The sequence below is a fragment of the Dermacentor andersoni genome, chromosome 2 (genome assembly GCF_023375885.2).
Source record: "Dermacentor andersoni chromosome 2, qqDerAnde1_hic_scaffold, whole genome shotgun sequence".
Lineage (NCBI taxonomy): Eukaryota > Metazoa > Arthropoda > Arachnida > Ixodida > Ixodidae > Dermacentor > Dermacentor andersoni.
Genome location: NC_092815.1, coordinates 173,455,453 through 173,474,971, shown reverse-complemented (window position 1 = coordinate 173,474,971; position 19,519 = coordinate 173,455,453). Strand labels below are relative to the sequence as shown.

Genomic DNA, 19,519 nt, shown 5'->3' with positions numbered 1-19,519 from the left:
CGATAGTAGCCTCGAATGCTGCGGTTTGGGGTTCCAAAGTGTGAGGCTGCGATTTACAGCTTACCGGTGATGTGAGGGTGGTGGCGGGGGCGGTGGATGCCTCGGACCTAGGAAGAGGCGGCAAGGAGACGGAGGGGTGATGGCTGGCTAACGGGCACCACAGGAGACAAAGCGGAAGCGGAGGCGGGAAGGACGGGAGGTGTTGAGGATGGGCCCGGAAGGAGCTGGGGAAGGCCAGTAAAGTAGTGCCGAACCACACACAAGACACACGAGCGCCGGCAACGCGCCCCGAGGACGTCCGCCAAAGGCGTCTACTTCCGCGTCCGTGATTCGCGCGGCCAACGCCGTAGTAGACACCGCTGTTGTCTCCACTCTATACGCCTAGTGCACCGCCTATAGAGACGCCACTGATAGCCACCTAGCGGGCGCTTCCAACAGTACTCGCGGGAGCAGTAGCAGACGACAACCCTTTGCAGCAAGGATGGCTGAAGTTCGCAGCTGCGATTTCTCTTTTGTTCGGGTGCCAGGCTGCTTCTTCTGCGGTGACAGCTGTAGGGAAGACGCTGACTTCTGTGACCTCTGCGGTATGAACACGATGTTACCGGTGTTTGGGACAACATGGTGCACATCCGTGCCAGTTGCGTCCCACAGACAACTCCATATACATGAAGTGGAGCTCATGTTAACTATCCGCTAAATTTTGTTGAGTGATGCGATGCCTCGATAGCTTTTTTTTTAAATTCTACTTTTGCCGTAATGCTGCTTCTGTACCTCAATAATAAGCACCCGTCGTTAGTGCAGATTTCAGACAAATCAAAGTATCAAACAAATCCACACGGTGCGATGTCTGCATATGCCATTGTGATTTTTCTGCCGATGAATACATGTGACATCGCCGAATAAGTGTAGTCAAAGTCGGCTCAAGAAGAGTATTTGCGAATTTATTGATGGAAACGCGTACACTAGCCAACGAAGTCACCAAATGCACGGGTTAATAAAAGCACGTACGTGTTACCGCTGTACCGCCGATGCAATTCTGCTGCATACGCCGATGAACTGCCATTCCCGCTGCAGTTTTTGCAATTTTAAATTCTCCAAGGGAGCTGCTTGGAAACTTACAAAGCTAAAGTCTGACTAACTTTCCAGCACTTTATTTTTAATGTTACTAGAGAGAGCTAGGTGCCACACGATATATTTAAAGGCAGAGCAGTGCTAGTCAAAGTAGATGAGCGCTGGCGGCAAGGCCGCTTTTAGTCCTCTGCGGCGTAAGCATAATAAGAAAGAATTCAGTTGAGTACAAAATTCACAGGGAAGAAGGGACTACGTTGTGAAACAAACAAATCACTCGGCGTTAAGTCTGCTCAGACAGCATCGAGGTGTGATGACTTCCCAAACGTGACGCGAACTTTTCAGCGAAAAATGGAACAAAAATAACATATGCAGTATCTATGAGCAATTCTCGCCCTGCACTACCTATTTTTAAACACATTTCCCTAAAGAACACAATATCTAAGATGCCCCCGGGTGAAAAGAATAAAGCTAACTGTTAAAGAAGCACTTGCTTAGTATCATTCCGATAAAACACAGCGTGATTTAGACCCTTTAAAAACGAGGCAGGGTGAAAACCTCGCACCTCAAAAGAATCAACAAGAGTTACACATGAAGCAACTAGCAACAGTTAAAGATGTGCGAAGGCACTCATAAAATAGATGCAAGAACATGAAGTGCGTGACCGCTGCTGCGAAGATTTACCAGGCCCCGTAAAACCAACAATTTCAGTTCTTGCAAACTTCAGCAGCTTTAACATACAACACAATGCGCTCGTGCAGTTGTGCTGCCTAGCTAGTGCAACGCAGTAAAGAAGCGGAATACCATATAAGCGGCAAACATTCCGAACTTTAGCGAAATGCCTTTAAACCGCATGCTGCACTGCAGACGAACTTCGTCTCTTACGCGTCTATGATCGAGTGGAAAAAAGAACCGACGCGACAAAGGAAATGATGAGAACAAGAAATTTCCCGCCGCGGCGACGATTCATTGCTACCGTTGCTCCCGCTTGTGAGGCTTTGCGGGGAATGATTAGAACCGTATCGCTGGCACGTTTTCGCCAGTATTTCATCCCCCCACCCTCAAACAATTCTTCTTGGACATTTCTTGAAGCTTTGGCCACCCCAGACATGCGAAGGGTGTTGCCTATTTTGCCCTGAAAACGTGAATAAGACAGAAAATCACCGTCAACAACACAACAAACTACGGCGCGCGGCTCGCTCCTCTCCCGTGTGTTCTGCGCAAGGCCGCCACCAGTGGCGCGCACTGCGCGTATACGGAGCAGCGGGCGAGGAGGACATCGAGGCACCCGAGCCAGCGCGTTCCCCGCTCCTTCTCCCCTGTTAGGCTCCACCCATCCTCGCAGCGTCGTTATGCTATTTTTATACTCTATTTTCACTCTCTCTCAGCTCTCTCTCCCCCTGCTCGGCGAAGCTGCGCACATGAAGAAAAACCCAGCGAGCTTCTAACAGCCACCCTAAAAATTCGGAGGATGCTTTAACTTCGCCTTTAAGGGTGGAACGCGAGAGCATTCAAAAACTTAGACTCCTTCTCACGCTTCCCGACCACTGTGGCATAGAACCACGCAGATGGCTAACGCTATGCACGAAGGCGAGCAGGCGAGCTTTCTGGTAGAAACGCAGCCTTTTGCGTAGGGCGCGGATGCGTGCAGGCGAGCGCCATCTCAATGGTCTTGTTCCAAGGAACCGAACGCAGCGCGTCGCTCTGTCAATGCTAGAAACACTGCAAAAGTGATTTATGTTTGAGTTTCCGCGTAACGGATTTATGTTTTCTGGTATATTTCAATTTCAATCCGAGGCTATCATGTCTGTAAATTGCGTTTAGGCTGTACTTCACAATTATTTAGGCGCAATCTCACTTTGAAGAATTCAAGTACTTCAATAATGTCTCGGCGCCACGCGAAGGACCTGTGTGGTTGTGATAGGGAATTTTTCGCTTAACGATGTCCGAGGCAAGACGGAGACAGCACATTTTATGCGCGACACACAGGTCCCTTAACCCTTTAGTGTGAAAATCTCTGTATGCGCAGTTGTTTACATTTTACGTTGGCAATGAAGGCAAACCTTCACTTCTCAACGCGAACTTGGGCATGTCTAAAAAAGCGATAGTGTTGTTACTCTCGACACGTTCTGCGTGAAGTGGAAAACGTTGATTTTGCTTTAAGATATATACATGTTAAGAAATTCAGAAATAGACAACGGCCACAAGGGACGCTGTTAGTGTTGCAACTGCTAACTTTGACAGCTGTCTCTGGCACTTCACACTTTTGAGTGTAAACAGCTACATAAGCATTAATGGGTAAGGGCTCATTCAGACAGCGTGCCAGTTTCTCACGGTAGCACCTACGCCAGAATACCTGCACCCGATCGAGACATATTTTCACGTAGCTTTGTGGAACAGCCCCAAACTTCTTTTCACCTTGAAAAAAGCCGATGCCATATTTCTGGGAAATTAACTGCTGTGTCAGCTCAACAATACGTGCAAGTCCACAGGCATGTGTTCAACATCTTACAAAATAAAACGCAATGAATGCGTAGCCGTTCCCACCGGTGTGATGATTTCGATCAGACCCATTTTAAAGAGTCCGGTAGCACGTTGTGTACACGTCCGTTCGCCTGACAAGTGAACTAATCGCCGTAGACAAACATGCCGGTCTGTTTGGTAAGAATGTGCATAAACACAAGCAACGCAAGCCAGCTTAATACGTGAAAAAGGCCTCTCATACCATCGAGTTCCGATGAACTTGGAATTCACATAATTATTTCGTGGCTCATGTGCGTCATCGCAAATATATTCGCAACCTGTGTGCTTGTAAGCGGTAGGACTGAAATTAGATATTATGTTTATCTTAGTGAAATGTGCACCTTCTTAACATATTTTATACATAACTCTCAACTATTGCGGAGAGCAAAAACATATGTGAACTCGCCTTATCTTGTTAATTACAGGCATGGTACTTCTTGTCTACGTCGGTTATTCTTGTGAATGAACAAGGTAGAACAGGAATGAAGTGTGCTTAACTGGAAAATTGGAAGCAGCTCAAAAAAAGAGGAAAAACAGCAAATATTTGCCTACGTAGAAAAAAAAAACGCCCTCAATCGTGTTACGGATAAAAGACACGTGGAAACAGTAGAGGGTTCACTGAACTGTCTCTATAAAGTTATTGTCCGGGCGACTGACGGCAAAAATAATTGGACAGCTTGAAATTGCCGTCACAAACTTTCTGGCCGGTCATCAAGAACAAAATCATCGCACGCAAAAGGGAAAAATGCTGACGTTTGCAATTTGCTCTCACAGTCATATGCTCAAACGCTGGTATGCACAAGCCGCAATTAACTTCTCTCGAAGCACACGCTAAAAACGGCCGTGCTGTATTCGTATAAAAGAGCGTAGCGTATCGTTCGGGTCACAAACACACGGCACAAGGTCGAAGCAAAATGCGGCAAGTAAATACCTTTGTGGTAGCGTGTATCTGCGCCTTTGGGTTAAAATCACTGCCAGTTTTCGGTGAATCCAATGCAGAGACACAGGATGTCCCAGATATAATGAAGGCATGTATTATCCCTGTTTTACCTTTTTCTCTGTAAACTTTTGCTAAGCGTGCATTTTTAAAGCAATAGCTTTCATAGGTTATTCCCTCCAAATTTGCGGTTTGTTTGTATGTACGTTTATGTCCGCCCGCTTATGTGCCCTCGAGGGTGACCTTAATACGTACCTTTATGCATACATAAACAACTTACAATTCTGGAGGTTGGTATCGAACTCGGTTACCACAGCATGGGAGCCCGGAGCTCTAATGAGGTCGTGTGAGTTTGTCACGAGCAGTATAGCGCGTCCCTTGTCGTAATTATTGCCCCGGAGGCTGACGAAAGCTTCGCGTGCACCCATTTCCACAGTTCCCGAGATTTGCATAATTTGATGAAATACATTCCATACGCAAGCAAATCTACCGCACTAGATGAGTACTTTTCTACTGGTCTCCTATGAAAAATATAGTGGGACACGCATAACATATAAACAATAATCTTATATGAACGCGTTTGTTTGGTACGTGCGGTTATATCACCTGCCGCGGTTGGTTAGTGCCTATGCAGGTGAGACGCTGCGCCCGAGGTTGCGATTTATATCGAGGTGACTGCTGCCGTATTTAGAAGTTTATTCTGACATTCGCACATATACAACAATGTATCATGCCAACGAGATGAGGCAAAAGGAAGCAGACAAAGCATGTTTCCTGACTAGGCCTACATCCCGGTTCGCAAAAGAAAGAACTGTAAAGAACGGCAGGCTGTAAAAACAAGATGTCGAGTTTACCGTGGCATGCTTCAGAATGTGATCGTGGTTTGACACGTAAAACCCAAGTGTTCAAATTTTGGTGTTGTCATCGGATCATTGGTGCAATTGAGGCAAATTTTTTTCAATCCTAAATCACACAGTGCGTAACAGCTAAACACGAAAAGGAATGTGCCAATGTTCTTTTCCCCTTTCCCGATTATCCTGCGCTCTGGTTCTCTCGTGCTAGACACTTTTAAGGCACAAATTTGTAAGATAGCCAGGTTTGCCTACGTATCTTCATAAAAAAGTGTTACCTATAATTTCTGCCAAAATTTAAATATGGATTGCTCATATCTGAAATTTTGCGGAATGTCAGAAATCGCCTGTTTTAGATAACATAATTCTAGTCCTTGGGTTGGATTGCTCAGAGAGGCGGACATTACTTGCCCGATAAGGAGAAAGACATTCATCAAACAAAAAAAGAAACAATCATTAACTTTTTAAATATTTACTTCGGTGCCCGTATTGCAAGATTACAATGGTTTGTATTGCAATAGCGCAATATATGCAAGTTTGGAAAGCATTTACACTTGGAAGGAATTTCCAGAATAATTTAGATCAGGAGATTTGCGCCATCAAACTTTCGGCAAAAATGCAGTATTGTTGCGCTTCCTTATTTAACAAAATGCTTTTTGGTGCACTGTAGTAAAAAAACTAAATTGAACGTGCGTGTATCTTGCTCGACACTTTGACAAATATTATCCCGAGACTTTCCCAATATTTATGGACACATTTCTCGATATGGGTCTCCGCAAAATATTTTGTGTGGCTTTTAAAGGAAGCCGATTCTGAAGGCCACCTAATCGAATGCCTAAATCTGCGGATCCTAGTATGATTTCATGACAAACATCCTCGAAGCACTCTACAGCTATAACGTAACACAAATCAAGACGAAATTCGTCTACGCAGGGCAGTAAGTCGTCGGTAGAGCAGCCGGCGCTGTAGAGGCAAGGAATGGGCAAAGAAGATAGCAATGTAGTCAGCAAAGTGCAAGAACACATGGAGCGGCAGCTAAATGCACGAGGCCAGGTGGATTGCGCAATTTTCTCAAACATTCTGTTATTTATCGATTTGATTTCAACAATGCCACGACGTGAGGAACACTTATATAATACAACACGCCATAATGGTAATATTGCGTTTGAATAAGTGTTGCTGGACAACCACTGACTGCGGGTGCATTGGGATTTATAGCATTGCGAAACAGCGGTACCGTGTCACGTAATTTGATAACATGAACACACATTCGGACTGATGCGATAGAAAGGTACTAGAAATCTTCACACACAAAAAGAGTGTAACACGAATATCAAAAGTTTTTAAATAACAAGGTATCCATTGCAAATCACACCATTTAATTATAAGTTATGTATGGCTAACAGATGCCATAAGCCGACATGAAATGTGTCTATTTTAGGTTGTCATTTAGTGGTTCTTGCATAGAACTAGTATGGACTTCCTTACATTTGCCTGCAGCATAAATAAACTATGCCATCTGACCCGACGCACCAAAGAAGCCGTACATCGATCCCAAAAACAATTTTTTACAGAAGACAGATGCCTATGTTTGTTAACAAGACACGCGTCACATAAGCTGGTCTTCATGCAGCGGCTGCAGGTTGACCATCATTTTACTCATTGCGACGCTAAAGCATGCAGACCAGTGGTCAAGACAGTCGGTGAAACTGGAAAACAAGCTATTGCCTAGAACTTCTACATCCTTTTGGTGTCCTAGTTGACCGTAGCCAGGCCGTCCTTAAGTTGACTGGCCGCAATTTACTTCATTCTAATGTGTGAAGGTGAAGTGTAGAAATGATAGTTGTTCATCTTATTATTTTATTCGATCAAAATGAAGCCTTATTTTACGCAAGTATACGCATTGAATATACAGAAATAGGTTTCTGTTGCCATATTGAAGTGAATAAGATATATACGGTTGGATATCTTACATCGTTGCCTCGGAGCTTCTAATACAAAGAATTAGGGGCGGAAGTGAGACCCTAAGTTTTGCTAATCCTAACCTACGGGGTACTTTTTGCCCTTAACTATTCGGCACACTGTTCTGAAGGTATGATCGTCTAGTGATTGCTATTTTGACCCTTATGTATTTATTTGCCATCATTTCAATACCACTGTACAATTTTGCAGATTTTTGAGACGCACCCATACGGCGTCGCCATATTCGACATTGACAATGATGGAGATCTCGATTGTCTGACTGCCATCCGAACAAAATATGATAACGATGGACCGAGTGCTGATTACGTCTGGCTTCTCAAGGGCCTGAAGGGCCACGTGAAGTGAGTTATGAACGCTTAGCCATAGAAGGCAGAATGATCGCTCAAGCAGACAATTGACAGAAGGGCGAATTCTGATCCTGTCAATACCTTAGCATGAGTGCTCTGCGGATCCTAGTATGATTTCATGACAAACATCTTCGAAGCACTCTACAGCTATAACGTGACACAAATCAAAACGAAATTCGTCGATGCAGGGCAGTAAGCCTTCGGTAGAGCAACCGGCGCCGTAGAGGCAAGGAATGGGTAAAGAGATGTGGTCCATTGTGGTCTGTAAACCTTGATCGGCTTACAGACCACAATGCTGCAACCGCTAGGTACGTAGAATTCCCTAGGAAAAAAATATACCAAACACCATGGTAATTTAGCTCGTCACATGACTTCCTAAGTAATGAAATACAATAAAATGAATTCTAAAGGTTACGAAACTACAAGATCGTGGAGTGTTGTGAGCTTTGGCCTGCTGTATATTGGAGCTCTCTGTCGTGTATGCGTAGAGGATAAATAATCGGAATAACTGGATAAGATTGCTGAGGTTTTTAGCCGTGATAGTTAAGAAGTCAAGAATATAATAATGGAAAGCTGGCGTTATGCTGAATTGAGGTGACAAATACAGAGCACTTTTCAACCTTGTCGAGTTCCACAGGAATATTTCTATAACAGATCGAGCTTTTGTTACCGATGCACTTACGCTGCCCTGTGTTAAACTTCTGAGAAGTAATTGAGAAAGCTTTTCGTTCATAAGGACTCTTTGCCATTGACCCCTGCCTTCACTAAAGGTGTGTACAGCATGAGGATTGGCTGATAATTTCTTTCATGAGCAATTCCAGCGTAATATATTTTTTTGTGGATACCGGTTCTGCGGATACTGGTTAGCACACTCTCAGATTGACTGAACCACACCGGCGGAGATACCTTGCCCTCAGTACCGGGAAAGAAGGAATTCTTGAACGGTGAACCTTTCTTACTGCTAAACAGAAAATGAAGAAAACACTAATGCGGTGTTTTTTAGGGCATTAGTGCCAGACTTTTCAGAGTCCGCTGTCTCAGATTAATAAAGCTCGTGGATAGACCATCGGAGACCGCACGCACGCGAGAACCGGCAAATTATTCCGCCATGTCCAGGGTGCTGCGCTGCTTTCTTTGTCCACCCGCAAAACACTGAGAGTTGCTGTTCAAGCGTTAGAGAACCTTTAATATGTACTGATGTTACCAGTGCATCTTTGATAATGTGTGATGGTTGTGCCATCACACAGTTCTGGTGTGGCGCGTAGATTGCCGCGGCTGCCGGTTGTCGCCGTACAAGCCCTCTTGTGGCTTCGGCGCTTCCGTTTTGTATACTGCTTTAACTATACTGAATAAAGATTATTATTAATATTATATTATTATAAAATGCACCGCGTTTGGAGCCAACGTGCGCACCAGCTCGACCAATGCCGGGAACGCAGCGGTGGATGGACAGATATGCGGCATGTGCACTCCTCCGAATTGGGTGCATGAGCACAGCGAGCCGTATATAGTATTTTAGATACAATCTGGGTGTGCGCCAGTGCAATTGTTGCCGCATCTGGTAATGCTCGTTTTACTGGTTGTGGCCGCGGAGATAGCACTCTCGTCAACGCGAACGCCGGAGCGCCGTGCGAGATAGATCATGTTGTATATCAGCGTTTGTGCCACCGGCACGCGCCCACGGGCACTGTTTATGACAATCATGGCACTGCACCAAACTGTAAAAGTAGGCCCGTCTCTCTATCGTAACCTCACGCCCACGCACGCACTTGCCTGCGCAGACAATAATTCGGGCTGTGTATCAGATTATAAGTTGCACGAACTACATTCATGCAGTTTCATGTATCCAAGTTGTGGCTGCCATCACCAATTCACTGTTTGACCGGCTGGCTTTCACTAACAACCATCATATTAAAAAAAAAAGAAATCGGGGTATTTAGGAAAGACAGCACCAAATGAGCCAACACACATGGCATAATATTTTCAATCCTGCGTTGCGTAATGTTCAATAACGATCTAATTTCGCAATAAATTGCACATTTAGTCTAGTTTTACCGCCGTGGTTTAAAAAATGATAAATTTCAGCTCGCCTATTTCGTCACCGTTTTCTTTAAATATTGCTGAGCAAAATTTCCAGCGAATAAATGTGCCTTCAATTTAGCAATGTTCTGACGTTCACTAATATTACTATCAAAAAATTTATTTGGTGAATATCATTTTGAAAAAATTAGTTATTTTATTATAATATTGGCATTTATAACACCAGTTGTAATGTCCGCCACCATTGTGAGTGAGTCCACGTACACTCATTGTGCGCCGAGCACTGTGTTTCGAATGGAGGGATGGATGGATTGGTGGCACAATTTTATTGACAGTCCTGAGATACGCGATTATCGCGCAGCGGGCCGCACCCACGTGGGGACGGGCAGCCCGAGCCTGGCCGCCGCATCGTGGGCCCTCTGAAAGGCCCATATTTGGTACCCCTAGTCAAAATGAGCATTTTTATTAAACATTGATGCACTTTACTGAACTGTAAAATACAATATTTTAAATTAAATTATCATCGCTTGCAGTAGCCTACACATACAGCCGTTAAACCGAAAATGTTGCAAGATCGTTCCTTTACCTTGCGGGCTTCGACAAAACTGATTTGCTATATTCAGCGTCCCTACATGTGCTTTCATTTCTCGATGAATTCGCCCTTGCTCGTCTATCCGATAACCTTACGGTTAACTAAGTTGCTGGAGCAAACACCCGTAAAGCCTTTGGTTCCAGTTCAAATCCACCACTGGGGCAAATTTTTCTTCAAATGCGGGTCTTTCTTTCAGAAACCCGTGGGGGTTTCCTTTGTCGGCTCTTCCTACAGTCTGGGTGAACGAGAATTTCTTCTTTCACTTTGTTGTCTAATATGTTTCTTTCTTATTGTGGTAATCTTACAATGATTTAGTGTGCAGAGCACAACATGGCCAAATGCGCCGATCAACTATATCTTCCAACCGGAGGACACTCCCGCATACATTGTGAGAATGCGCGCACCTGGAACAAATGTACCAGAAATTCCAAATTATCAAAAAGAATTCTAGAAGGAGTAGATGGGCAGACCTAACCGTGCTTTTCCAACCACAAATTGCTGATAAAACATATGATGAATTGGTTGAAATTATCAGATGTATCAACAACAGATATCATTCATTGGACTGAAATGGGGAAAGCCACGAGAGGTAATCGTTCTTGATCTTTTGTATTGCTACAGTTGATTGCTGAAGTGGTTACAGTTTCAGATGATCATTTCAGGAAGAACATCACATACCACTTCAAGAAAGGAGACGCGCCGGACAAGGCATTCGTCACTGTCGACGGTAACTATGAAATACCTCTCTGGAATGCGTGAGGAAGTATTAGAATTGCACGCGAAACAGTATGCGCAGTGAAACGGCTCTGTTCTGTGGATTAATGTGATTATGTACTTGCGGTTAACACCAGTTTATGAGGCAGCGCACAAGCACAAGTTAGCGCCTTAGCAGGGGCACATTCGGTGTGAGTAAGTGCATAAAATTAGTGGTGCTTGTAGAAACGAAGTCATATTTAGGTGGTGAATGCATGAAAATAGAACCGTCGCATTTGTAAATGAGAGAAAAGGAAATATAATTGGCCTGAATTATTGTCATCAGGATCAAAGAATAAAAACATTATTCCGGAAAATATGCCGAGGACAAAAAGCACGAACTTCAGTTTGAAATTATCATAACATATTGCGCAAGCTACACGGTTGCTTGCGTTCATGTGAACTTTAAAAATCTAAGCCTTGAAACACACATGATCATAGACCACACACCTAACAAAACGTATAGATAGCCAAAGAAAAGGGTTAATATGCAGGTATATAATTTCCACCAACTGCGTTTGTTTAGGTCATTGGATATCTCCAGCTTGCTGCAACATGAAAAAAAAATCCGGTCCTATACTAAATCAAAACAAAGGATAAAACGGGAGACGGCATAATCTATTTTGAAATATATTTCGTTTCAAGTGCCCTTTTTCGGTAAAACTATTTTAGTGTAGCGAGTGGTACTGCCCCAATTCTGAACATATTGCATCAGATCAACCGCTTGAATGAAGAGACAAGCACATGTTGGAACGTAGTCACTTGCGGATATATTGTGGCACATGTATAACACAGAGTATTATTATATTACTAAATTTTCACTCCACTAAAGAACAGGAGCAGTATGAAGCGCCGATGGAGACGTACCATTGCTGTGCGACATCCCTATCGAAACTTAGTTACATGGGGCAGAACAGGTGCAGAACTGCACATGTTGCACCAGAACAAAAATCAAAGGCCACCGAGCTCGTTGTAATCGACCCTAGGTGCAGAAGGCGTTGCCAAATTTTAGACTAGTAAACGAAACAAGGTCACCTAAGAATACTTCGCACTGCATTATGTCGGTGCTGTCAATTGCGGGTATGCGTAACATGCATACCTGCAATGAAATATAACGCAGCTATGCCTAACATGCAGCTTGAGACGACGCTTGCACATTCGGGAATCGAATCGGTGAATCGTATTTATCGGCGTGATGTCGTCGACTGATAGTGTTGTTAGATTTGTGGCACTAACACTTCCAATAATGTTTTTTTTTTAGTTTGTCGAGTTTTAACCATGCCAAATATTCCAAGTGATTACAATTTCTACAGTTTTCACGGAAACGAAACTCTTAAATAAAGATTATGTTAAGTGAGTCAGGGAAACACATTGCATAGCTTGCAGCTAGAAATTAACAGCAATGGCATATTGTATTTTACTTCGCAGAAAAACCAGAAATCTTTTTGCAAAAGTAACAGTGCTCATGCCAGAATAAATCAAATGCCTGTATTAGTGTTCTCGTAAAAGAAGCGACGTCCTTATGAATGACGCCAAGGAACTTTGGAAGTTTGGCGTGTTCTGGCCTTGTACTGCAAGCAGGTGGTGTTCAGGCCAATAAATTGCACATTCATTTTGGAAGCTGTATGGGCGTCAATGTGCTCTTCACGCATACAATATTTCACTTGTCTTCTATAAGTAATAAACTGTGAGAATATCGGCACTTATTCTAACTGAAACAGTACCGTAAATGAACTGCGAATCATAGTGAACGAAGGGTCACACGAAGAATTGCAATATAATATTCAAAGCTGGCTGTCTTTTTTTTTTTCTTTTGCTAACCTATGGATTCACAACGTTGGCCTTAAATGTTTTTCTGAATCTATGTTTGCCGCAGTGTTATCTCCTGTGCCGAGTAAGACAAGACGCACCATAAGCCCAAATTCGTTCCACAATATTACAGATGACCCTCAAAACCAGGAAGCAAGAGCCTTCTATGCCGACTTCCAGACGTGCGCCGTGTTGGACATTCCATATAATGGGAAGCCAGGTAAGGAATTAGTATTTCATAGTGGACAAGTATTGCCGGCACATGGACCGTATCTTTTAAAGTCAAATTGTTTAATGCTGCGACACTAATATATTTAAATATCATAAACGCAGCCCCTGCAAACTTCTTTTAAGCACGGGAGCGATGCTTTCACAAGTGCATTTGCGCGAGGCCTACCATATATATGTCCCCATGGTATTAGAAAACTTCACAATTTCTTTACTCAGATGTTGTTTCTGCTTACTTGCGCCTTCCCTACTTAATCGGCCTTCACTGCTGCCACGTAGCAACATCGCAAATGTTATCCTCGCCTTACTGGTACTCACCAAGACAGAAAGCTTCATCGTCACTTGTTGTACGCCAAAACTTGCATCGCTTAATACGACGGCTGTATTCACTCAAATCAAGACACCGAGTCTAGAACACGTACCCAAAAACTGTTGCGATCTATTGCCTTAGACTGGGCAGTGCTAGCATACGCTGACGTCTGCAGGAAGCTGAACATCATTAGCCTAAAGAGCTATCACTGGTAACTACTTTGTCGTAATGTGTACTTACTTTCTTGTGCGCGTGGCAGCTACACATTGCCAAGTAATACACAAAACTGAGGAATGCCGTTCTTACCGTGTACTTACATTCAGAAAGGTGACTAAAGCTTAATCCATACGGACTTCCAATATTGTTAGTAGACGCTATAATATATGTCCGATGCACTGTCTGCTAGGGAAACCGAAATGTTTGGCCTAATAGATAGTTATTTTACATCACTATTGGAGACGTGTAATTAGGTCTACATAATGCCGCAAGAAATGTATCCCGGCAATATTTGCACGTGTGAAACCAGCTAAAGGAATTTCCATACTTCCTTGCTTTATTTGACATACCTAAATACCCTTTTCCTGCACTTATTTCTTATGGAAACAGCAGCAAATGAAAAACAAAGCTTACTGTCGGCATGCCAGGTAAGAATGAGTTATGCTGAAGTAAAAAATAAATAAAACCGAGATATACAACTACGTGGTCCATTCCTAGCAATTTCTTGCGTAACTTTTGTTATTTGAAGTTATGTATGACATATCTAATATTTTAAGCCAACGTGCTAATAACTCTACTTCCTTATATTTGCATAAAGCTGAACTAATGCGTCCTCAAGAACCCTGGATACAACTGTTCATACCACGCTACATAGGATAGTAAATAGATACAATGTGGTGCTTGGTATATGGACCACAACAAATGTGCGCATTAGCCAGTGTGACTATAATCCGATTCGAACCTGAGCTAGCAAACATACGAAGTAGCTCTCTGATCTAAATACTTCTCCAATGTAGGAGGTCGTTCGTTAGAACAAGGACCTCGATATTCAGACCATTACAGTCGTGCACTTCTATTCTCGCTATCACTATTAAACATACACCTTTTCGATTTCTTTTTTGGGGACTACGCAAATAAAGGCAATGTCGTTGTCGTTGCTCATTGTACCTTCTATACAGCTGCACAATATTACCTTGTTAATTATCGCCACTATGGTAATTATTCAACTAAGCATTTTAATGTCTTGTGGAAGTAATGGCCGCCTCATCGAAAAATTTGGATGAAGCGTTAGAATTGTGTTATCTTCGACAGGTCATTTTTAAAATTTTGGCGTAGGTAAAGAAAACAAACACCTTATATATACGAAGCATGTATAGTCACGTAGTAGTGACGGTGAAGAAGGCAGCAAAACTGTGACTGACGAAACTAGCCTTTTATTGGGCGAACCAGTGCCCTCAAGAACAGGCTACATTCTAAGAGCAACGATAGCGGTGAACACAGTCGGTGATCGTCGAAATTCAGTTCGGCCGGTCAGGCGCATCGGCTTTTATACACGAGACATCGAAACTTCCAGAGTAATAGGGGGTGCCCGCGTATCTTCCAGAAAGTTCGACACAATTAGTGTCGCACATAAGCTTCAGAGACAACAGAACCGCCGATAACTTTTCGGAAACTTCCGATACATGCGGGCGCGTACCGTGCTGAGCGATAACATTCGTTAGAAGGTGAAAAGGGCTCATACGAAAACGATAAAGAAGTCCACGTGCCAATGCCCCCATCTCAAAAAGCATTGTCTCGATGCTACAAACACGAGAGCAAAACATCAAATGAAACTTACTAAACAAAACTGCAAAACGAAAACAAAGTCCCCAGAGTAACACGGTCCAAAAAAAAAAAAGAAAGTTCAAAGTTCAGCTATGCAAAGTGCGAGCTTTCGTCAGTGCTGGTAGAAGCAAGTCCTCGTGGCATCTTCCAAGAAGAAACACACAGGGCATAGCTTATCCTCAGAGGTCCAGTTGTTGAAGGTCGAGATTATTTCGCAAGTTTCGAGCCAGCTTTCGGGATCCTCCTACGAAGTTCCACGGAAGGCAGGGGGCTTTCTGGGTTGTTGAAGAACTCGGGTGACGCTGGGGCTGCCATTGTGGTTGTTGAGCTGGCCACGGTCTTCCTGGTCGTATCAGGCAGAAGTCCGTGCTCCGGGGGAAGTCCTTGCAGGCTACGGCTAGGTCGCTGGTCTTGGGCGACGTTGGTGTTGTCTTCGGGGTTCGGGCTTCCTTCGCGGCTTTGCAAGCGCGCTAGCACCTCCACCAGGTGTGACGTGGTAGTCATGGTGAAGAAGGCAGCAAAACTGCGAATGCCGAAACTAGCATTTTATTGGACCAACCTGTGCCCTCAAAAACAAGCTACACTCAAAGAACAACGATAGCGGTGAACACTGTCGGCGATCGCCGAAAATATGATCAGCCAGTCGAGCTCATCGGCTTTTATACACGACTCATCAAAGGTTCCAGAGATATCGCGGGTGCCCACGTGTCTCCCAGAAGATTATACGCAGTTCGCGTCGCACATAGAATCAGATTACAGAACCTTCGGTGCCAACAGAACCATCGATAACATTCGAGAATCTTTTGATACATGCGGGTGGGTACCGCGCGGAGCGATGAGGTTTGTTACATAGAGAAAAGCGTTCACCCGAAAAAGATAAACCAGTCCACGTGTCAATGTAAACGCGTAATACCGATGCAGCCTCACAATTTTTTTTCCATCGTACCGCTAGAGGAAGATAAGAACCAATTTATTTTTATTATTCGCGGCAGGCATCGGCTTACTTGAAGAACACTTCGTGATTGCCGACACTACTTTTTCAAGTAGTGTCGGCAATCACGTTTCGAGTTTTCGAGCACATTTTAGGGAAACGTTTGCCGTTAAAGCATGCTGCCATACCGTCTACATTGTTGTCAGAAGAAGTAGTAAGTCCTTTTTGCGGTCTCGTGAAGATCAATTATTTCATTAAACCATCTAAAACAAATGATCATGGTATATATTCTTTAGTTGTCTTTTTGGTGTTGCTATAAGGTAAGCTGCACGATAAGACCGGAAACGAATGGATGCCAAGTGTAACGTGTACTCACCCGCTAGGATAATACAGCAGCTTTAATTTCTTCCTTTTTCATATTTTTTCACAGAGTGCACTCTATGGACTACGGACGAAGTCAAAGACAATGTTCCAAGTCAATGTACCGAGCAATACAAAAAGAACTGCGAGGTAGAAGTTGTGGTCTACGATAAGGAGTCTTGCAGTCAAGTATAATGGGATGGACCAGGAGAAATGACAGCAGGCTTACGATAGTACCTAGTGCTTGTGTATTTCTATAGTATGCCTAAAATAAAATGCTAGAAAAATCTTTGCAGGCAATGCTTCTCATTTTTGTATAAATCTATTACGCATTTTAACGACAAGCAACCTTGCCCTCTTCTCTCATTTTTTGGCATGATCGCAAATGCGGGCTGCTACCTTGCGCAATCGCTAACGAAAATTCAAAAATTGAACCATCCATAATGGAGACGTTGCAGATTGAGATTCCTCATTAGATTCAAGGAAGTATTACTTTTTTAAACTGAACCTTTGCTTTCTGTTCTTTCAACATTGCGGCTGTTGGGATTTTGTCAATCACTTCAAGGAACAGAAACATTTAGCCTTAAACTAATCTTTTAAAACAATCGAAACCTTTCACGTTGCGCTGTAGCTTTTAGCCCAGTGTCCAAAAATACGAGGGGGACGACATAATTGTAGCTACAACGTAACGGGAGATCCAAAGAATGCTGCGCAGCAGAAACAAACCTGGCACCTCGCTGCGCGGACGTCCAGTTGGTGTACATACACGGCACTTCTACGCTGGGGTCGCAAGGAGCGCCGCCATCGGCGGTATATCGGTTCGCATCTGGATCGTCCTTGAGAGTGAGACCGTAGGAATAATTTAGGCGTTGCTAACCGTACGCTTGCACCCCAGTGGGGTGTGCGCACAGCTGTTCAGCTGGAATACTTGCGTTCATGAGCACAACACTGAGGTCAGCAGTGGAAGCCAGAATGCTCCTCTGACTTCGCAGCAGCACTTGTCAAACGGGGCGTGATGGCTGGCTTCATCCTTTTTTTTTTTTTTGTGCAACCAAAAGTGCTACGTGTATCCCGGTTCTATAGAGACATCCTAGTTTCTTTAATGAATGTTTAAATAAAGTTGGTAAACTCTGTTCTTACTTTCGTTTGAAGAACGTTTTTTAAAGAAAGTTTAAAGAAAGAGTGTAGGCTCTATTCTTACTTTTATGGGAAGAAAATTTGTTTAAAGAAAGTTGGTATATATATAGGCTATGTTCTTACTTCCGTTTGAAGAAAGTTTGCTTAAAGAATGTTGGTTATTTCATTTTTACAGTAGTTTAAGGATTGTTTGAAGATAGTTGGCAGCTTTTACTTTTCTTTAATGTGCTCACTCATATGTAAAACAAAGAAGCAGAACACGAAAAAGCAGGAATAGAATAATAAGCAAGCCTGCCAGAACGTCTTAGTGATAATTGCTTCCTGCAGTTTAAAAGAATTTGACGAGACAGAATAGTTACTGCTGTGAAGCAAAAGGTAAAGAAATTTTTGTTGCACAAATGAAGTAGGTCATTAGGTGAAACAATTATTATTGTTGATATTTAATTATTTCACAGTTCATCAGCAGTGGTACGTGTCGTAAATTATTGCTAACTATTGTTCTAGTTATAGTACTCATACTTTAATGATTTGAACACTATGATACTTTAGAATCAGAATCAAACTTTATTACTACAAACGAACTTATTACAACCTGTAATATACAGGAGGAGGTCCCGGAGTCAGAGACTGAATTCCGACCTCCTGTACATAATATGTATGAAAGGAAAAGTAAACTTATTTAACGCAGCGACAGTAATAAATACAAGTATAAAAACACATTATAAAGGAAGCAATTGTAAGAACATTAGAACGCGAATTAAATCAAATTAGCAACATATGGAAACATGAACAAATTGAACAGAAAATGGGCTTGTTTAAACAGTTTTATACGTGATCAGTAAGCATATATAAACTTCAGCATTAACTAGTGAAAATGCAAATGCATTCATTATGCGGCATATACAAAAAAATGTTATGTAAGGCTTGGTTGGCTCAAAAGGAACGTTTCGGGTTCTGTAACAAAGGAATGTAGTGTCATTAATCTTAAAACAAATGGTAGCGAGTTCCACAATCAAAAAGCGCTGAGATGAACAGATTGCTTGCCGTAGTTGGTTCGAACTTTAGGTAAGATTAGATTTTTCTTAAGAGAAAATCTGGTGCTGTTAGTGTTGTCTAGGAAAGAAGACGGAATTAAAAAAAAAGGGGGTGTCCATTGTTGATATGTTTATATAAACAGATACCTAAATTATATTTAAATCTCTCGGGTACTTTAAGGATATTATTGGCTTGTAATAATTTATTTATTTATTTATTTATTTATTTATTTGAGTACCCTCAGGGCGAGAGGCATTACAGAGAGGAGGTGCATACGAAATCGGCGGCAGTTAAATTTGTTGACGTCGGTGATGGCAGCCATGAAGGCAGGGCGGTGGTTTCAGTCATTTCCAGTTCGAGGAATAAATGAATTTATACAAAGACTAGTTCGGCATTTGCGGTATTCCTACCTTGAAGTTGTGGTCAGTGCGTGAAGATATATGATGGAGAGAGGAGAAACGTATCTTTGAGAATTGGGTTGGTATAATAAATTCTCTGAAAAAGACACAAGCGAAAATCTTTATGGCGCAGAGAAAGAACGGGAAGACCAAGTGCAGATTTCATTGTAGATACGCTTGCTGTTCGGGAATAATTTGAAACAATAAAATGGGCGGCGCGGTTTTTAACAGACTCTAAAGCGTTAATTGAGGTTATCTGACTAGGATCCCAAATGCAGCAAGCATATTCTGGTTTAGGTCTGATTAACATCCTATATAGATGAAGCTTAACGGTGCTGTTAGAAGCTATGTAATGGCACCCTAAGAAAAAGAGCGTTCGGTTAGCCTGGTTAAATA

General features: G+C 42.8%; 1 protein-coding gene across 1 annotated transcript; it reads left to right on the top strand.

Annotated features, from left to right (window-relative positions):
- Positions 1–4,422: 4,422 nt before the first annotated feature.
- LOC129387232 (uncharacterized) lies at positions 4,423–16,848 on the top strand. Its single transcript, XM_055076024.2, has 5 exons — positions 4,423–4,619; positions 7,552–7,703; positions 11,004–11,068; positions 13,037–13,123; positions 16,624–16,848. Exons 1-5 carry the CDS (start codon positions 4,506–4,508, stop codon positions 16,746–16,748), a joined length of 543 nt encoding a protein of 180 aa, XP_054931999.1. The 5' UTR covers positions 4,423–4,505; the 3' UTR covers positions 16,749–16,848.
- Positions 16,849–19,519: the final 2,671 nt, after the last annotated feature.

Excerpts from the sequence above, each read along its gene's own strand:
- LOC129387232 (XM_055076024.2), top strand. The coding sequence starts at position 4,506 with ATGCGGCAAGTAAATACCTTTGTGGTAGCGTGTATCTGCGCCTTTGGG. Across the intron at positions 7,704-11,003 it reads GGCCTGAAGGGCCACGTGAA|GAAGAACATCACATACCACT; the intron begins GTGAGTTATGAA and ends TGATCATTTCAG. Across the intron at positions 11,069-13,036 it reads GGCATTCGTCACTGTCGACG|ATGACCCTCAAAACCAGGAA; the intron begins GTAACTATGAAA and ends ACAATATTACAG.